General features: G+C 37.2%; 1 protein-coding gene across 13 annotated transcripts in view; it reads left to right on the top strand.

Moving 5' to 3' along the window:
• The window catches only part of Magi2 (membrane associated guanylate kinase, WW and PDZ domain containing 2), a 1,248,503-nt gene that overhangs the window by 1,023,712 nt on the left and 204,796 nt on the right, over window positions 1-19,995 (top strand). For all 13 annotated transcript variants that reach the window (XM_048339896.1, XM_048339895.1, XM_048339899.1 and 10 more), the window contains one exon: window positions 8,403-9,041. In XM_048339896.1, the coding sequence (XP_048195853.1) occupies window positions 8,403-9,041 (639 nt within the window). The remainder of the gene's footprint in view (window positions 1-8,402; window positions 9,042-19,995) is intronic.

The following is a 19,995-nucleotide window of genomic DNA, read 5'->3' as shown; positions in this document are numbered from 1 at the left end:
TATCTACTTGGAAAGCAAAATTTGAGGTTATCCTGGGCAAGAAAGAAGGAAGGAAGGAAGGGAGGGGAGAGGGAAGGAAGGAGGGAGGAAGGTTGGGAGAAAAGGAAAGGAAAGGAGAGGGAAGGGAAAGGAAGGGAAGGGAGGGAGGGAGGGAGGGAGGGAGTTAGGAAGGAAGGGAGAGGAGGGAGGGAGGGAGGGAAGGGGAAGAGAGGGAAGGAGGGAGGGGGAAGGAGGGAGGGAGAGAGAGAGGGAGGGAGGGAGGGAGGAAGGAAAGAAGGGAGGGAGGAGGGAGGGAGGGAGAGAGGGAGGGAGGGAAGGAAGGAGGAAAGAAGGGAGGGAGGGAGGGAGGGAGGGTGGGAGGGAGGGAGGGAGGAAAGAAGAAAAGAGTCTCCAATGCCACCAGTGTCTGGGCTCAGTGCTGAGTGCCTGCATCGCGAGCTACAGGGGAATCCCAATGGCTGGGTACAGTGAACCACACTTGTAATCTAGTAACATAGGGAAGTCACAACTAGAAGGACCAAAATCCAGACCAACCCAGGCATGAAGCATCACTACCTATCTTGACAATAACCCACCCCAAGGGGCTAATGGAAGCTCCAGTGGTAGAGCACCTACCTAGTAAGCGCCAAGCCTGGAGTTCACTGATAAAAAGGGCGAGGGACTATTTTTCTTAGCTTCTGCATCCACTGGCTTACCCAAGATCACACAGCTATGGAATATGTACGAGAGCATATGTTTCATTATTGTTGCAGCATGTGGATTTACAGTGCTCTGTCTGCTCCCCACCTCAGCATTCTCTGGGCCATCCTCCAAATATAGTGTGATGGATGACAGAAAATGGACTGAGCTTCTGCAGTGGATTTCCCGATTTGCAATTATCTGCTTCACTGCCTCCCTCCATTAACAGCTAATCAAAGGAGTATTGCAATTCATCTCTCAATTTTCATATTGAGGAATTAAAAATATTTTCCCCAGCATTATAGCCAATAATGACTTGATGGGCACAAAAGGATCCTCAAATCAAACTATGGCCTAGGCAGTTTAAAATTCCTTGCTGGATTCAGGTTGTAAGTCTGACCTAATTATCACTGTGACTACACAAGTTGCTTTTCCTCTCCTAGGTTCAGTTTCCCATGTAGAAAGTGCAGAAAGCAATGGCTATCTCATATGGGTGCAATAAGGATGAGGTAAGACAGAGTTTGTAAATGACACTTGCAATGTCAAAGCATGTATCAGTGGTAGTCATTGAAATCAAAGACATTCCAGGTGCTGCTGCTGCTGCTGCTTAAATATGTTGGGAAGAGTAATATGCAGGAAAAATTGGATTCATATTGAGGAGTTTGTTATGTGGCAACCAAGGAAGAGTAGAAGCAGGAAAGAAAGCAAAGAGGATGAATAGGAAAATAGCCTTTGAGGGCCTGAACCAAAACTCAGAAGAGGGAAGAAGTAGCAAGAGATGGTGAAAATGCAGCCTAACCAGTCTGTATGGGATGCTGGACAGTTTGGACTCTACAAGCTTCTGTTACAAGGCCATACCTTCCCCTCTCTCTTTCCCGTTCTACAACAGCAAGTCCAGAGAAGAGACTCCTGCAAAAGTCTTTGTCATAGCTGCTAAGGATCTGGTGGCAAGGTTGTGGTAGTTGGGAAAAGAAAGGAAAGAACCAAATGGCCGCTAGAACCTGGAAGTCTTTGTCTTAAAATGTCAGAATGAAAAATTAAAGAAAGTGAGGGAAGGGGTGGGTTGAGAGGCATGACTGGTGAGAATGTTGGAAGAGTTTCATTAATCAAGATGCATTTTATTCATAAACAGCTTTGTTAAATGGTAACTCCTTTGTGCAACTACTTTAAGATCATAAAATAAAATTTAAAAATAAAATAAAAGTAGAGTGAAAGTTATCGGGAAGAAAAAGAATTTCAGAGTAAAGAAAATACTTTTGAGAAAATTTGTTTAGTCGTCTCTTCAAAGTTATGATATGTATATATGTATGTATGTATGTGTAATAAACTCTTATTCAGTGACTAAATGCATTGGGAAGAGAAAGTGAAGCATAAGACCCAGAAGTGTGCTGACACCATTTGTTTTTGCATACCTACATAAAAATGTAAACCTCCTGACTTCAAAATAATTACCCTCTACATTACACTATGCCTTGCCTGAATATATAAGAAAATTAATAGGTCATTGTCTGAAATTTATATTAATACTATAGATTGATTCACCTTATTTTACTTCAAAATGCCATGTATAATATTTTACATTAGAAGTAGAAAATTAAAATTCTCCTGATAATTTTACCTTATCTTTGTATCTTCTATAACATAGGTATGTGTGGTCTGTTTCTACCAAATTTGACAGGTGTGCAATAATGTTATCTGCCAGACAGATGATTCAAGTTAATAGAAACATGGAAGGTCCAATTCCCAGGTGGAAATCCTACCCAACTGATGTCTGCTTTTATAACTTTCCCTCTAAGGAAGACCACTTGGGAATTTTAAAAACTGATCAGTTTTTTGGAAAGAATGATTTTCTATCTTCTTATGAATAGAAATGGAGGGAATAGTTTTTCTTTTTAGCCGAAGAAATTAGCTTTAAGTAAGTTTTCAGTTTTAATTGATGGGATGAGGGCACATCTTCAAAAGTATAGGTCATCATTTATTATGTGTTTGTGAGTGTTGTGGAGTAAATAAATAGGCAATATTGTAATAAAAGTGCATATTAGATAACAATTTTAATATAATTTTTAACTAACATGAGCTTTAGAAAATAGGCTAAAATAAGTCTTATTGTTATAAAGGAAATATAATATGTTGTAATGAAATATTCATATAATTGGTAGGATGGATGTAGTTTTTAATAAAAATCTGTATAAACAAGGCATTTGAAATACTAAAGTATGGGTAGCAAATCTGTCTGGAAAATTTTTTCTGGTTGTCTAGTAACTAAGTATTTTCATTGCCTTTATTTATCCTCTGTGTGTGTGAGTTTGTAAAGAATTTCCAAAATAATATTAATACTCTGAATATTGTGAAAAAAAACTTGAAATATGTAGGAGAAAGTATGAATAAATTTGTAACTCACAAACATGAGATTGGAGCAAGTTGAACAGAAATACTGGAAGATATCACTGAAGAAGTGACAACAGAAATGAATGAGTTGGGGGAAATTATACATAGAAAGGAAATACCTTTGAAGGTGAAAAGAATAGCAAAATTCAACTAAAGCAAAATCCAACAGGCTGTTAATTGTAAGGTATGAATGACAAGATACCAGCTTCACAAATAATAACCTACTGGGAGGTGAATATAGAAATAAGTTGGGAAGATTATTGGTAAAGACTGAGAAACGATAGGTCTGGAGATTGAGTAGTGAGAATTCACTAGCGTAGATTCGAAGGTGAGAGTTCACTTGGAAATTTACACTATTCTAGTCTGATCCAAGGTGCTGAGTAAGGAATGCTACTGAAAAAGAAGACTCTCTAGGCCACAGTGGCTCAAAGAATGTGAGAAGAGAGGACGCAGTAGAAAAATAATGCCAGGGTCAACAATGCTTCATGAGGAGTGCCTATTTTATCCAAAATGATAGTGTCTATAAGATAATTAATGATATATATTTATTCCATTGAGTAAAAAGGAAATTATTTTAGAACATTTTCTCATGCAGAACAACAGTATCAAACCTTCATCAACCTTCTTTGCCCTTCTATATACTTTAAATACATCACTCACACCCAATCTGACAAGTAGACCCAAGACCAACAGCTATAAAACCAGCAGGTCTCAATATGGTCTGAAGTAAATGGTCATATGGAAAACAATGACATCTCCTGGGCAACATTGTCATGAAAATAGGTGTTTAGCTTCCCAATGAAATGTATCCTCTTGTTCTTATGGAAAATCTTCCTCTAGTGAAAATTAAAAGTGTTTTCACAAGGATGATCTTATTCTCACAGTAATTTTGCAAAAAGGGAAGTGCAGGCTATGTTTTAATTCCTATTTTATAAAAGAAAAGATTGCAAGATGGTGATCAAGTGACTTCTTTACAAGTCTCTCCCTCAAAGTAGGCCAGCAAGTTGGAGCTAGAGCCAGTTTTCCTAATGACATTCCTTTCTGTGCTCTTAAACCCAATCTGTCCCAGTGCTTGGCTTAGCACTGTGGGATGGCATATACCAGGTGGCTTATATTTTTCTTTCCCAACATGTAAATGACATTCATCCAGCCACAAAGTCTATAAATATCCTGCCCAATCAGTTCTATCAGAACAAGTGAACACTTGCTTACATCTCTCTCTACAACAGTTTTTCACCATCACATATTATCTAGGCCTCTGTATGGTTTGTTTGTTTGTTTTGGGGGGGATGGTCGGGGGATATGGACTCTGGGCCCAGACTGTCCCTGAGCTCTTCAGCCCAAGGCTAGTGCTCTACCACTTGTGCCACAGCACCACTTTCAGTTTTCTTGGATTCTCACAGACTTTCCTACCCAGGCTGGCTTTGAACTGTGATCCTCAGATCTCAGCCTCCTGAGTAGCTAGGATTATAGGTGTGAGCCACCAGCACCTGGCTCTGTATGCTTTTTATGTGGGCCATTGGGTGCTATCACGGGGTCAGATAGTTGTATTCTGTGACATTTAACCACTCATCTCTTTTATTGAGAAACTTGTGTAATTCCATAAAGATATTGTTACAGCCTACTTTATCACATGTTGGCTTGATGACGGGAAGAATTGTTCTGGGTGGAAAATATTCATAAACTTTAAATAGAAGTCTTACCAGGACCCACAAGTCATTTCCATGCTATGTCTAAATACCAAGATGGCATTAGAAGGCTAAAATATAGATAACATTAATCACTATAACTCAAGCAATGATTCCTTACAGTTGGCAGGAAATCGTAAGTTTTGAACATTCCCATTTTCTTTTATGAAATTCTAGCAGAGCAGAGAGAAGGCTAAGAGCATGGTTGGTAGGGTGAGATTGTCAATAGTGATTAAAGTAGGGAGAATGCTAGAGGATTTTCAGCTTGTCTACTCAAAGCCTGTCATTTTAACAATCATACTCAAGTCATCTTTGATTATGATTATAGTGGGAATATTTTGATGGGACTGTCTTGATTTTATAAAAGGATAAACTGAAGTAACAATGAACAAAATAGCTATTATCCCATATAAAACAATTTATACCTTACGAAGTTTTTTGCCTATATATTTTCACTAGTAATTTCCCAGGAAACAACATTGACCTTCATTACTTCAGTGGAGTCTGAGTCACAGTATTTAAACTAATTTTTGGCACACATACTGCTAGTATTTAGAGATGGAGCTGAATCGCTATTCAATCTTTTGATTGCCCATCCATGAGGCCACTAGTATACCAGCCTACAGAGAGCATTGGCTCAACAATAAAGGTGGGCATCAATGTGTTGAATCAAAGTAAAATGAAGTCAACTCACTCTAAAGGAAGATAGCTCCCAAGTGAAACAAGAATAGTCAGGAAGCCAAAGAAGAGAGGTCTCCCCTCCCGAGAAATCTAGGTGATGAAAATTAAAACAATGATCATACCAATTTCATTTGCAAAAGTATGTTAGATGAGGAGCAATGAGAATTCTTACACCTTACCCACCAGGGTATAATTCACTATGATCTATTTTGCCCTTATCCAAACAAGTTGAAAACTGTACAGAGCACAGAAATTCCATGCCAAGATATATCACTCAGAAATACTTTCCTATATGTGAACAGGAGCCATGGAAAAAGGTTTATGCCAAAGTATGTGTTGTTTTTTTTAATTTCTTCCTTTTTAGTAATGCTATGACCCTAGGGCTTCACACACACTAGGTAGACTCCCTACCACTTTTACTACAATGCTAACCCTTTGGTTTTTATTTGTGTTTTGGGATAGGGTCACACTAACTTTGCCAAGGCTGGCCTCAGTTTCACAATCCAGCTACCACAATCTCCCAAGAAGTTGTGATGAGTGGGATTACAGGTGTGCACTACCTCACTGAGCCATAGCAGAGTATTCATTAAAATTACCAACATTTTATAAGAACCCCAGTGTCCATCAACCGGAAAATGGATGTGGCACCAATGTCTCTGCCAACAGATAGTATATAACACAGAAAGTTATGAACTAGGGACACAGATATAAAAATAGATCATCCTTGTAAGTGTGTGTTAAGTATAATCATCACAGATTAAAATGTGTATCTTTGTAAAATGTTTAAAATATATAAAACTTTTTAAGACTGATCATTATTTAGGGATTAAATACTTTTGAGATAGCATTTCTACAGACACCCAGATAGAACATGAAATATAAAGATAGTATCATTACTATGCCTCAAATTAAAGAGAGTTGTCATTTTTAGAAATATAAGTAAAGAATTGCATATAGGATATAAAATGCTGGCCAAGAAGGTATCTACGAAAATGAGCATGGTAGCACATAGGTATTTCTTTTTTTTCTTCAACCTTTTAACTGTGTGAATATAATATTAAAAATAGAAGAGGCAGGGGTTCTGGGATTGTGACTCACTGTTAAAACACTTGCCTACCATGTGTGAGGCCCTTGAGTTTGATCTAGCTCTATAAAGACACAGAGAGGGCATGGGGGAAGAGGAGCAGAAGGAGAAAACACAGTCTCTCTGAATCTGACACTTTCCTGGCACTCTGTGAGCAGACCAGAATCAATTTTAAATGAAGCCAAAGCAAAACCAGATGCTCCCTCTACTGAGGAATCAATCCAGTTGGGTTCTGTTGACTGTGATGCGCCAGCGCCCTCTCTGGTGGCATCAGGGAAGGGTGAAGTTCCATCTAACCAGTCATAGAAGCTATGACTGAGTCTCTTTAATAGCTCACTGGCATTTGGGAGAAGTGACTATGAATCAGGTCAGTGCAGCTAAGTATAATTTATTTAGGGCTATTTTATTCATGTAATTATTTATTTAAGTGCAGTTAGTGAAGAAATTGATTTATATCATATACTCATGAATGGCCAGAAAAATATTTAACTCTGACAATTCAACCATGTTTGCTATCTTGATGGATAAGGACGTCCCAGATGAAAGCCCTTGACATTTGCACTACATGTTTCAGAATTATTCTGATACATTGATATCTGTTGAGCTATGCACTTGACAATCTGTGAAAACATGTTTTTTCATCCCTCATGGACTCCTCACATAGCCAGGCTTAATTTCAATTTGCAAGTCCAATTTTCAAGTATTATGGTTTATGAGGATAAAAATACCAATTCATGATAGAACAGATCTCTAAAAATAAAGTTGTTATTCATACATAATGGAAAAAATTAAAACAATTATCTCAAACAATTTCTGTATTCCTAAAAAAGCAGAAAATCATCCTAATAAACATATTTTATAATGTGTATTCTCCATTCAGGACATTTCTGATATTATAAAGTTGGCTTCTAACAGTAGACTGCTACAGGTCTATGAGAACTCATTGGTGAGAAAAGGCACATGGCATTACTGAAATAATCAACAGAAAGAGCAGATTTGCTAAGATTAGAGAATGAGCCTAAGGCAGCTAGTTACATGAAGGGTCCAAGAATCTGTACCAACATAGTTGGAAAATATTTTGTTTACTTTATAGTGCCAGTACTGGGGCTTGAATTAATAGCTTTACACTCGTGGCTGGTACTCTGCCACTTGAGCAACAGCTCTGCTCCTGGCCTTTTGATGGTTAGTAGGAAATAAAAGTCTCACTGACTTTTCTGCATGGGCTGGCTTTGACCCATGATCATCAGCTATCAGCTTCCTGAGTAGCTAGAATTATAAGGGTGAGCTACCAGCACCCATCTATGACAATAAGGTCAACAACACACATTTATTGAGATGTGGCAGACACTGATCCAAGCACGTTCCGTCAGTATCGCATTCCATCCCCATAATCACTACACAGATGAGGAACTGAGGTACCAAAACCAATAACAGGAACAAGAACAACAACAAATGCCAGAGCTCTCTTTTGTCCAAACCTAATAGCTACCATTTCTCAAGAAATTCAAAGTTCTGTGCCCTGAATGATACTGTAAACAAAAATGAAGATTTTTAAAACTCCATAGAATATATATTTCTTCAAGTTCTAACCATTTATTCTGAGCTTTTCCTTCTGTACACCAAGTGGTTTCTGAACTTCAAGAATAACCAAATAGCACATTTTTCCCCAGATCATTATATTTGTTGGCAGACCTATTGTAACCTTGAGTCACCTACCGTGAATTGAAGTATTTTTCTAATTGATTTCTCACTGCTTACTGAGAAACAGAGCACCTCTTTCACCAATCTCATAAATAATTCCACTTCTCTATGTCAACATTAATTGAACCTACCTCATGTTGTCAATCTCTCTCTCTCTCTTCTCTTTCTCTCTCTCTCTGCAGGTGATGTCATTGTCTATATTAATGAAGTATGTGTCCTTGGACACACTCATGCAGATGTTGTCAAACTTTTCCAGTCTGTGCCTATTGGTCAGAGTGTCAACCTGGTCTTGTGTCGTGGCTACCCTTTGCCCTTTGACCCTGAAGATCCTGCTAACAGCATGGTGCCACCCCTTGCAATAATGGAGAGACCACCTCCGGTGATGGTCAATGGAAGACATAACTATGAAACCTATTTGGAATACATCTCTCGGACCTCACAGTCAGTTCCAGATATGACAGATCGGCCACCTCATTCTTTGCACTCCATGCCAGCTGATAGTCAACTAGATGGCACGTATCCACCACCCGTCCACGACGACAATGTGTCTATGGCTTCATCTGGAGCCACCCAAGCTGAACTTATGACCTTAACCATTGTGAAAGGTGCCCAGGGTTTTGGCTTCACCATTGCTGACAGTCCCACGGGACAGCGGGTGAAACAGATACTTGACATCCAGGGCTGCCCTGGCCTGTGTGAAGGGGACCTTATTGTGGAGATCAACCAGCAGAATGTACAGAACCTGAGCCATACAGAGGTAGTGGATATACTGAAGGACTGCCCCATCGGAAGTGAGACTTCTTTGATTATCCATCGAGGAGGTAAGACCAAGTCTGGCTCAGCAATTACTGTGTGATGGTCATTTGTAATATTCAAATAGAGGTTTCTGTAGGCTAGAATGAAACCATGATGTTGGGTTTTTCTGTTTTTGTATTTTTTTTTTGTAAAGGAGAGGTAGAAGAAAGAAAAACCAGAATTTAGGAAATTGTGTGCCTGAATTGTGAGAGGCTGTCTTTTCCTAATTTACATTAAGTAACATTGTAATAGTGCTTGCAGTCTTAGCAGCATAGCAATTTGAACTTGGAGGGTTAACAGTTGAATCCGCAACTCTAACTGTGTTCCCTTGCAAAACTTCTGTTCTTGAGTCAGGTTTGCCATTGACTTAAATGAGAAACCTCCTTTTCCAATGCAGGCAGTACTTTGAACTGTGGGTAGTAGTCTAAGCCAGCCATTGGAAGCTGGTTCAACTCCAAGCCCAGGTGTAGTCCTGATGATCCCTTTACAGGGACCATGAGGAATTGTGTTACTGTAAAAATTTTCTTCTCAGCATTCTGAATAGGGTTGTTCTAGGCTACCACTACCTATTACTAGAAGTAATTATGCCTCCTGCCTTGGGAGGGGAAAAAAAAGCTGTAGAGTTGGGATGAAATTCTGGTCTGAGTGGAATATGAAAATGAGAACTGTGGAGAGCATGGTAGAAGCTCTGATTCCTAGATGGCTCTTCTTTCTACCTTCTCTGGGACACAGCAATGGAGCAAGGCCTTGAGGGCCCCTCCTCCCGAACCCTGCTGCTGAGCCATAGAAAGAGATGATACTCCATGAGAAAAAGGAAATAGCACAGGCTAGGTCCTGCTTACCCTATATGCCTGTGAAATAAAGTCCATGAGCTCCAGCTGTATGGCCTGTACCATGAAAGAATGAGGCCTCACCCTGGACAATAGTGTTCTTTGTTTGAAGTGGCCCACAGTAGGTGTGGGACTGGAAGCACGTTGTCTGCTGATCTAAGATAATCCTAAAGCTTTTGCAAAGGTGAGTCTGAAGAGCAGTACTGTGAGGAACTCATGCATGAGGAACACACGTGCTGCAAACATATGTGGTTACCTACTCGAAGAGCTCAGAACAGCCTGCAAACCCTTGCTGTGCCAAACGCAAATGGAAGAAGTGAAAGCTGAGAGAGCCACCATTTGTTATGTATGGGATGCTCTCTGCTGGGGATTTTTCCTACCAGGATGGGTTACATATGCTGTTGATTCACCTAAGAGGACGTGTTATGGGAATGTTCTGTGTCTACATTAAGAGGGGAAATTAATAGGCTAAAAAATAATCATCTCAAATTGACCCTTATAAAACACTTACAAAATAGCATGTGAACTTTGGTAATTAAATGTTGATAGTGTATTTTTTCCCTTTTTCTGTTTTTAAGATTAAAACAAATATTCCAGATTAGTATCTGCCTATCAACAATGTCCCCCCATATCAAATTTGGGGAACAAGTTCTTGGTATTAAATGGCCTAACTGAAAATCACTGTGCAATATCCGCTCTGTGTTTCACAGAAACAAATCTGGACATGTAGGAAATAGCTTCTTTAAAAGCATAGTGTAGCAGGAAAATGCTTTCAAAACCTTTGTACTATTGCAATTTGAGCCTTCCAGAAAACATTTCCTGTGTGCCTGTATTCAGTTGGGCAGCACCGTCCTCTCTTTTCTTCTCCCCCTTGCCCTCTTGCTCTCTCATCTAACCATCAAGTAATCCAAGGTTTGTTTGTGTTTTGTTAGTATTTATGGACAAATGACTTTCAATTTTGGCAGATGTAGAATTCAAGAATGTAGTGCTTTCTGTTGTTCGAAGTCTAGGGGGAAAAAAAACTCTAAGAACAAAACTTCTAGGAAAAAAAACTCTCTTGTGTTTCCCCAAATTCTTGCTTTTTTTCCTCCTTATCTCTCTGAAGCTAATAAGAACTAGTACTGTGTTTGTGATAAGGGTTTCTTTAGTTAATCACATTGTGGGCTGATCACTACTGCTTATGACTTCAAAGACCTTCAAGAGCAAAATCATAGATCTAGGTCTTCATTTCAGATACATGATTTGGGTGTTTGTTTATGGTTGTAATGTAACAATGTACATGGTTTAACTTTTTAAGCAATAATAGACAAATATGCAATGAAAAGTAATTATGTGTCCTATTCAAATCCCTTTCCCCAGAAATAAATTGTGTTTAGTATATATCCTTCCAGAAAGCATGTAGTCTCCTTTACATATGTAAGTATATGTAGCATATTTAATATAAATAGGATAATGTTAAGCATATATGTATGTATGGCTTTAAATTTTCTTCAAAGTAGTTATTTAAAAATTTAAATTATATCTTTATTATCTGAAAGTAGTTGTACAAAAGAGTTGCCATTCAACAAAGCAGTTTATGAACACAGTGCATCTCAATCAATGGCCCCTTTTATCATCTTCCCCATACATCCCACCTCTACCCCTTCCCTCAATTTTCTTAATTTTGTAAGATATACATTCAATTTTATTACTGCATTTCCTCTCCTTCCTCTCTTCATTTTTCTTCCCCTCGCCTCTTGATTCCACTCTTATCTTTTGAGTACCTGTTTCCTGGTATTTACTTTGATGGACTGTTGAGTTAGCCTCTCTAAAAAATTACGTCGCTTGATCTCTCCTCTCCTCTACCATATTTCGATTAATACATTTGGCATATCACCTTAAGGCGTTTACTTATGCTTTTACAAATTAATTATAGCTTCCACATATAAGAGAAAACACTCATCTTTTGTCTCTTCTGGCTTGACTTACTTCACTTAACATGATTTTGTGCTGGGTCCTTCCATTCTTTGCAAACAATGCAATATCATTCTTTCTAATGTATGAGTAAAATTCCATTGTTTATATATACTACATTTTCCTCATCCATTTGTCCATTGAGGGGTATCTGGGCTGTCTCACAATAGGGAATAGAGCTACAATGAACATGGTTGCTCTGGGTGGCTTTACTACATCCTACTTTGTAATGTTTTGGGTAAATGCCTAAGAAGTGGTATTAATAGATCATAAGATAGTTCTGTTTCATTTTTTGAGGAACTTCCATACTGCTTTCCAGAGTGTTTAAATTTACATTCTCACCAACAATATACTAGAATTCCTTTTACTCACATTTGCACCAGCATATATTGTTTTTTAATTTAATTTTATTGTCAAGGTGATGTACAAAGAGGTTACAAGTTACATACATAAGGTAGTGAGTACATTTATACTCTTGATGATGGCAATTCTAAGTGGAGTGAGATGGAATCTCAGTGTTGTTTTGCTTTCCATTTCCTTTATGGCCAGAGATGTTGAATATTTCTTTGCATGTCTGTTGGCCCTTTTGACTTCTTCTGAGATGTCTCTGTTTAGCTTATTTGCCCATTTAATAACTGGGTTATTGATTCTTTGAAGGCTTTAAATAGTTAACATTTTAAACATACGTCATATAGTACCATTTGTTCATTTGAAATTTACCAATTGTAGCTGTATAGTTTATTATTTAGCTAAAATGATACAATTGTGTAGCAGCCACCATAATCCTTGGAATATGCCTCCTCCCAAGCTCTCTGTGATCCTTTTGTCACTTCTCCATCTCCTACCTCCAGCCCTAGGATATCACCAGTCTGCTTTCTGAGTAGTTTTTCCTCTCTTAAATATGACTGAAATTAGAACCATACAATACAGAGGTATTACTTAACATAATTTTGTTGAGAACTACCCAAGAGATGCATGTACAGATAGTTTTTGTGGGTTTTTTTTGTATTGTTCATTGGTATTCTACAACATGGACCTTTAATCATCCATTTACAGTGGGTGAATATCTTAGTTGTTTTTACCTTTACCTTTCATGATTAATGTTGCTATGAACATTTTGATTCAATTTTTTTTCTTGTGTGTGTTTTCGTTTTTCTTGGATGGATTTATTATATAGTATATAGAACTTATGCATAAATACATTCATATATTTTATATTATATGTGTATGTTATATACGTGTGTAATTTTAAATAGAATTGGCCAGGCATGGTGGCTCATATCTGTAATCTCAGCTATAGGAGAGGAGGATTTCAATTCAAAGCCAGCCCAGGTAAAAAATAACAAAAACAAACAATAAGCAAACTAGATATGGTTGCTTACACCTGTAATCTTAGCTACTCAGGAGACAAATGTAGGAAGCTTACCTCAAAGGTTACCTTGGACAAAAGCATGAGACCATATCTGAAAAAAAATAAAGTAAAACAAAAAGAGTTGGAGATGTAATTCATGTGGAAGGGAGTTTGCCCAGTAAGCATGAGGTTCCGAATTTAGACCTCACTAGTAAACAACTTAATAGTTTTTTACTGTTATTTTCAGATTCTTTGTTTATACTATATTTAAAGCAATTGATTTTTGCTTTTTGGTCTTGTACACTGCAAGTTTGTTGTTTGCTTTTTAGATCTGGAAGGTTTCTGTAGATGCCATAATATGTTTTCCATGATGATGATGTCATCCAATTTGTATGCCTCTGATTTCTTTTCCTTTCTTTTTACTTTAAGTAGAACTTACAATATGATGCCAAGTAGAAGACAAATGAGCAGACTCCTTATTCCATTGTAATTTTAAGGAAAAGTATTCCTCTTACACTATTGATTGTGATCATAGGTACAGGGCTTTTATATGTCCTTTGTCAAATTGATAACATTCTCTTCTGCTTGATGAGAATTTTAATAATCATTGGGTCTAGGGTTTCAGCAAAGAATTTTTTCTGCATCTGTTGAGATAATCATGTAGCTTTTATGCTTTATTCCAGAAAGCTGGTGTATTATAGAACATGACTTTTAGATATGGTGTTAGGGTTGTATTCTTAGGATAGCCTCACCAGGTCTGTGTAAACCTTTCTAGGTGTTGCCTATTCTGTTTGTTTTTATTATATTAAAGATATGTGGAAATTGTTTTGAGCTTTTCTTTTCATGTGATAGCTTTGCCTGGTTTTGATGCTAGGATGGGAGTGGTCTTGTGAAAGCATGTCATACACCAACCCACCTCCACTTATAATGTTTGTCCTTAAATTTTTCCTTGAATTCACCAGTGAGGCTGCTTTGACTGGAGGTCTTTTCATTAGAAGATTTTTTAAATTCTTAATTCAATTTTTAAAAATAAATTCAGACCTATTATGATGTTTTCATGAGTCAGTTTTAAGATTATGTGTACCTATGCATTTTTTAAATTTTTATTGTCAAGGTAATGTACAGGAGAGTTACAGTTACATACGTAAGGTAGTGAGAACATTTCTTGTCTAACTTCTATGCAGTTTTTTATAATTTATTTTACCCTGCTGAATTTGTTAGCATAAAATTGCTAACAAAATTTTCTGAGATTCTGTGTGTGTGTGTGTGTGTGTGTGTGTGTGTGTGTGTGTGTGTGTGTGTGCCAGTCCTGGGGCTTGAACTAAGGTCTTGAGTGTTGTCCTTTAGTATTCTTTGCTCTAGGTTAGTGCTCTACCACTTGAACCATAGCTCTATTTCTGGGGACTTTTTAGTGGTTAATTGAAGATGAGTCTCATAGACTTTCCTGTCCGGGGAGCTTAGAACCACAATCCTCAGACCTCAGCTTCCTGAGTAACTAGGATTATAGGCATGAACCACCAATACACAGGTCAGGAATTTTTCTTTTTTAGAGCCAACTTTGGCATCTGCTGAGTTTAGTTTTTTGTTTTTCTGTTTCTGTTTCAATATTTTCTACTCTGCTCTTTACAATTTCTTTATTCTACATACTTAGTGTTTGATTTCCTCTCTGTCTTCTTGACACAGGCACCTTTGATCAATTATCCCGTTCTAATGAAAGCACTTTAAGCTATAAATTTCACTATAAATGCCTCTTTGGCTACATTCAATAAATTTTGAAATGTTATACTTTCCTTTTTTATTTGATTCAAGATATTTTACTTGCTATTTCTCCTTTGGCTTCTGGGTGACTTCGAAATGTACTGTTTCTTTTGCAAACAGTTGTAACTTACGAGTTCTTTTTCTAATAATTTCTAAATATTTTTATAGATATATTTTATGTATTTTCAGCCCTTTTAAATATATTGATATTCGTAGAAGGGTCTGGTGCTTCTCAAATTTACCTTATTTATTTTTGGAGTGTTTTAAATATCAGTTCAGAAATATGTCTCATTATTTTTAATTGTTCATCAGGTCGTCATTTGTGGATATTTTCATTTCTTTCCATATTTTATTATTAAAATGATACCTATTTATAATGCATTCTCTGAACTGTGGTGTAGATATACAATATAGATACATTCTTTTTCCTTCAACAAATACTTCCTAAAAGCCCTGTGTGTTACAGTTTTTTTTCTTTTCTATTTTCTTCTTTCTTTTGACTTCATAGATAAATTGATAAAGATGACTGTACCCTTTTTTTTCATGGAGTTGGTATTGGAGGGAGACAAATACAAAATAAATGCAATACAACTGTGCTCTGCGCATCATTAAATGCAATACTGGTTATTCATTTGAGATGCGTATTTGTTATGATAAGGAAACACTAAAGATCTTTTAAAAAATTTGTTTATTGTCAAAGTGATTTACAGACAGGTTACAGGTTCATACTTAAGGCAGTGAATACATTCGTTATCCAACTTATTACCTCCTCCCTCGTTTATCCCTCCCTTTGCCTACCCCTTCCCCATCCTCCTCCCCATGAGTTGTACAGCTGGTTTATAGCATATAGTTTGTTGTTGTTGTTGTTGTTGTTGTTGTTTGGCCAGTCCTGGGCCATGAACTCAGGGCCTGAGCATTGTCCCTGGCTTCTTTTTGCTCAAGGCTAGCACTCTGCCACTTGAGCTACAGCGCCACTTCTGGCCATTTTCTGTATATGTGGTGCTGAGGAATCGAACCCAGGGCCTCATGTATATGAGGCAAGCACTCTTGCCACTAGGCCATATTCCCAGCCCTAGCATATAGTTTTGCAAATATTGCTGTTGCATTGGTTTGTCTTTTATCCTTTGCCCCTCCATTTTGATGTTCCCAGTCCCGTCCCTATTTCTAGTATATAAATATACAATGTCCAGGGTAACAAAGTCAATTACAGTGATATCAGGGGTAAAACCATGAGGAAGAAAGACAAAAGAAAAAAAGGCATGTTTTTACATGATATGTTGAACATAACAACAACAATGATAAACCACTTGTTTCCATAACTTGGAGTTCTTTAAAGATCTTTGTTAAGAGCTTTCAATTCTCTCTCTCTCTCTCTCTCTCTCTTGCTTTATCTCTCTATTTTTTTAAATCTCTATCTACCTATTTATTTTGAGACAGAGTCTCACTGTCTGGCCCAGCCTGGCCTGGAGCTGATAGCTCTCCTACCTCCATCTTTTTAGTCCTGGTATTACAGATGAGAGCTACCATACCCACCTAAAGTTTGCAATTCTTTTTTTTTTTTTCAAATTTTTATTATCAAACTGATGTACAGAGAGGTTACAGTTTCATACGTTAGGCATTGGATACATTTCTTGTACTGTTTGTTACCTTGTCCCTCATACCCCCCTAAAGTTTGCAATTCTTACTTTTTTCTTTATCAAAAGTTGATAATGAGGGCCAGGCATTGTGGCACATTGTGGCCTCTTATTGCAGCCACTCCACACAAAACAAAATATTGAGGTCCTATATGGCAGTAAAATATTGACAATCACAATCCGATATGACAATAAAAGCAAAATGACTGAAGACTTACAATGTAGTTTTTTGCCTAGCAAGAAAGAATCCCTGAATTCAAACCCCAGATGTTAAAAAATGGATAATGAATTTTACTAAAATATTTATGGTGGACTAGGGGTATACTTAAGTGGGACCATGACTCCATAGCAAACACAAGGCTAAAAGTTTAACCAAACCCCCACATGGCCAAACCTTTCTGACAGCTATTATGAGAATTATGATTTTCTCCTTTGACCTATCAGCAAGTTGAATTAAAGGACTTTTAGCATAGTACTGTTTTGGAAGAGACTATCTTCACCTTAAATATATATTTATTATGTGTTCCTAAATTCTGTTTGTATACAATTTTGTATAACTCTGGTCTAATTTTTTTTCAAGTTTTACTATCAGAATTAAGCTGTCATAAAAGCAGTAGCCTGCCTTTCAATACTATGAAGCCTCTTAATTCGCATTCAAATTATCTAGTCCTTGAAGATATAATATTTTATATCTAGTTCTAGTGTGTTGGATTTCATCTTTATGTGTTGTTTAGCTTAGTTTGGTTTAGCTTGATTTGATGAGAGAAAAGAAATCTTTACAGCTTTGTCAATTTCTTCTAGAATGATTAATCTTAGAAACTGTCTTTTCTGGGTTTTGTTTTTATAATATATATTACCCAAAAATTATTTATTTTATTCATGTGTTCAAATATAGCCCAATAAAATTATATTGAGTGTTCTTTATTTTCTCCCAATTTTTACTTTATCTAAGAGTATTTCTTTCTAATAGGGTATTATTTGTTAAAAATAAGGAACTTTATAAAGAAAGAATTTTACTAAAAAAAATAAGAAATCCTTTCTTTTTTTTTCAAATTTTTATTATCAAATTGATGTACAGAGAGGTTACAGTTTCATACTTTAGGCACTGGATACATTTCTTATACTGTTTGTTACCTTGTCCCTCATACCCCCTTCCCTCCTCCCCCTTTCCCTTTCCCCCCCTGAGGTGAAAAAATCCTTTCTTATTAGTACTGTTTACTTAGGTTGACTTAGCTTTTAATGATTCAAGAAGCATATTACTTCATAAATAATATGCTGATTGGCACTCAGTCTGCTATGAAACAATGGCATTGCACACTTTGTACACAGGATATTGTTGATATCAGGAGTGAAACAAACCCAGAATGATGGCTATCCCAAAGGCCTTTCATGTATTTTACTACTATGAGATTAAAACACAAATTTCCTACTTTACTTGCAAACCACCCATAAATTGCAGTTAAAGGGGGCTAACATGACTGCATCTAAGTAGAAGAGAGAAAGGGAATGGGAGATGAGGTCTGAGAGAATGCAGGGGCTGAGAGGGCAGATAATGTGGTCTTATGTAGAAAAGACTTTGAATTTCACTTGGCAGATATAGGAGCTCCACCCTAGAAGCATTGTGATATAATGGTTCTCACTAGCTGCTGTGTTGAGAATAGACTGTTGGTGAGCTAGGCTGGAAACAAGGATGAGCAATTCCAAATAAGAGACAAAGAAAGCTTTGGAGAAGGATAGCAGAACTGGAGGTGGTAACTGTGAATAAATTTCCGAGGAAGAACCACAGGATCTGCTGGTAGACATGATGGAAGATAAGAGACAAAGACTGCAAGGTTTGGAACCTGAGCAACTATATAAAAGCTTCTCTTTATTGTACTGGTGAGTGTGTTGAATGGAATAGCTGTGAAACACTGGAGCGGGGATTTAGAGTCTATGTCAAGCTTGAGATATCTTTTAACTATCAACATTGAGATGGTTCATGTATGGAAGTAGTTAAAGCTGGAGACTGAATGTGAATGTCTAGGAAGTGAATGCAAATAAACAAAAGGATCATTCAGAAGGCTGAGGATTTGGGGGGATGGGGAGGTGACCAGCAAAAAGCTAAAGTAGCATGTCTTGTGAGGAAGGAAAGGAAACAAAAAGGATTTCCTGAAGTCTTTTGAAGGAAAATAACTCAAAATGGGACATAGAAATAATTATGGCAAATGTTAACTAAGGACTGAGAATCTAGAATTGAACTTGACAATAGCATCACTTATTTTGAGTTAACATGGCCATTGATGGGAAAAAAAAAACTTGTTGTTGTTGTTGTTTTAGATTTGCTTGAACAATTGATGCAAAATCAATATTCATGTTTTGATCACAAGAAAAAAGTCTTTTGTGCTGGAGTCTGTAGTGTGATTAATTTGCATGACCTATGATTGTAGACATATTTGAAGTAAGGAAGATGACTCTTTCATTTTATTATCATCCTGGATTATCTTTATTTTCTTCCATTCAGCTCATAGAAAGCCAACTTGTGTTTGTTTATTAACAATTCCTATTTGTCGCAATAGAGAAATTCTGCAAATAGATCCCAAAAGAAGAATTGTGCTTCTCAGCATTTCATGCTTCATTTGATTTAGGGTTTACGAAAAGAAAATGTTGTTCACTGTACTTAAGAGATTCTTGAAGATAAGAGTTTGTTTTCAGCCAGCTCTTAATCAGTAAGTACCCTAAAAATAAAAATTATTGGTAGAACTCAGGGCCTCACATTCTACCAATTGAGCCATGCCCCAGCCCTTTATGTTTTATTTATTTTTCAGAAAGAGTCTCAAGCTTTTGTCTTATACTAGCTTTAGATTTCTGTTCTTCTACCTCTGTCTCCTGAATTGCTAGGATTATGAATAGGAATCACCACACTTGACTAGTTCTCTCAGATAGGTCCTTGCTAACTTTATGATCTAAGCTGGCCTCAAACTGTGATCCTCCTATTTCCACCTCTCAAGTAGGAGAATCAGAATCAGAGGCATGAGCGACTGTGGTTGTCCCTCAAAAAAAAAAAAAAAAAAAAAAAAAGAGTGCTAGTCCTATGGCTGAAATCAGGCCTTGGGCCCTGTCCCTGAGCTTTATATCTCAAAGCTAACTCTCTACCACTTTGGACCACAGTTCCTCTTCCAGCTTTTTGGTGGCTAATTGGAGACAAGTGTCTTACAGGCTTTCCTGCCCTGGCTGGTTTCAAACCATGATCCTCAGATCTCAGTCTCCTGAGTAGCTAGGATTACAAAAGTGAGCCTTTGAAACCTAGCTCAAAAAGAATTTTTAATTGCAATTTCTCCCTAACTCTAAAGTACTCTGTGCACAATACCCTCACATTGACATACAACATCAGCTAAATAATGAGGATAGTGTGACAATTTCTTCTACTTATGTATATTTGTTGGCCACTTCTAAGTAAAAATGGAAGAACAGGCAG

This window comes from Perognathus longimembris, chromosome 2, assembly GCF_023159225.1.
Source record: "Perognathus longimembris pacificus isolate PPM17 chromosome 2, ASM2315922v1, whole genome shotgun sequence".
Classification (NCBI taxonomy): Eukaryota; Metazoa; Chordata; class Mammalia; order Rodentia; family Heteromyidae; genus Perognathus; species Perognathus longimembris.
Note: the sequence above shows the minus strand (reverse complement) of the source record. Positions and strands in the feature narration are given on the sequence as shown.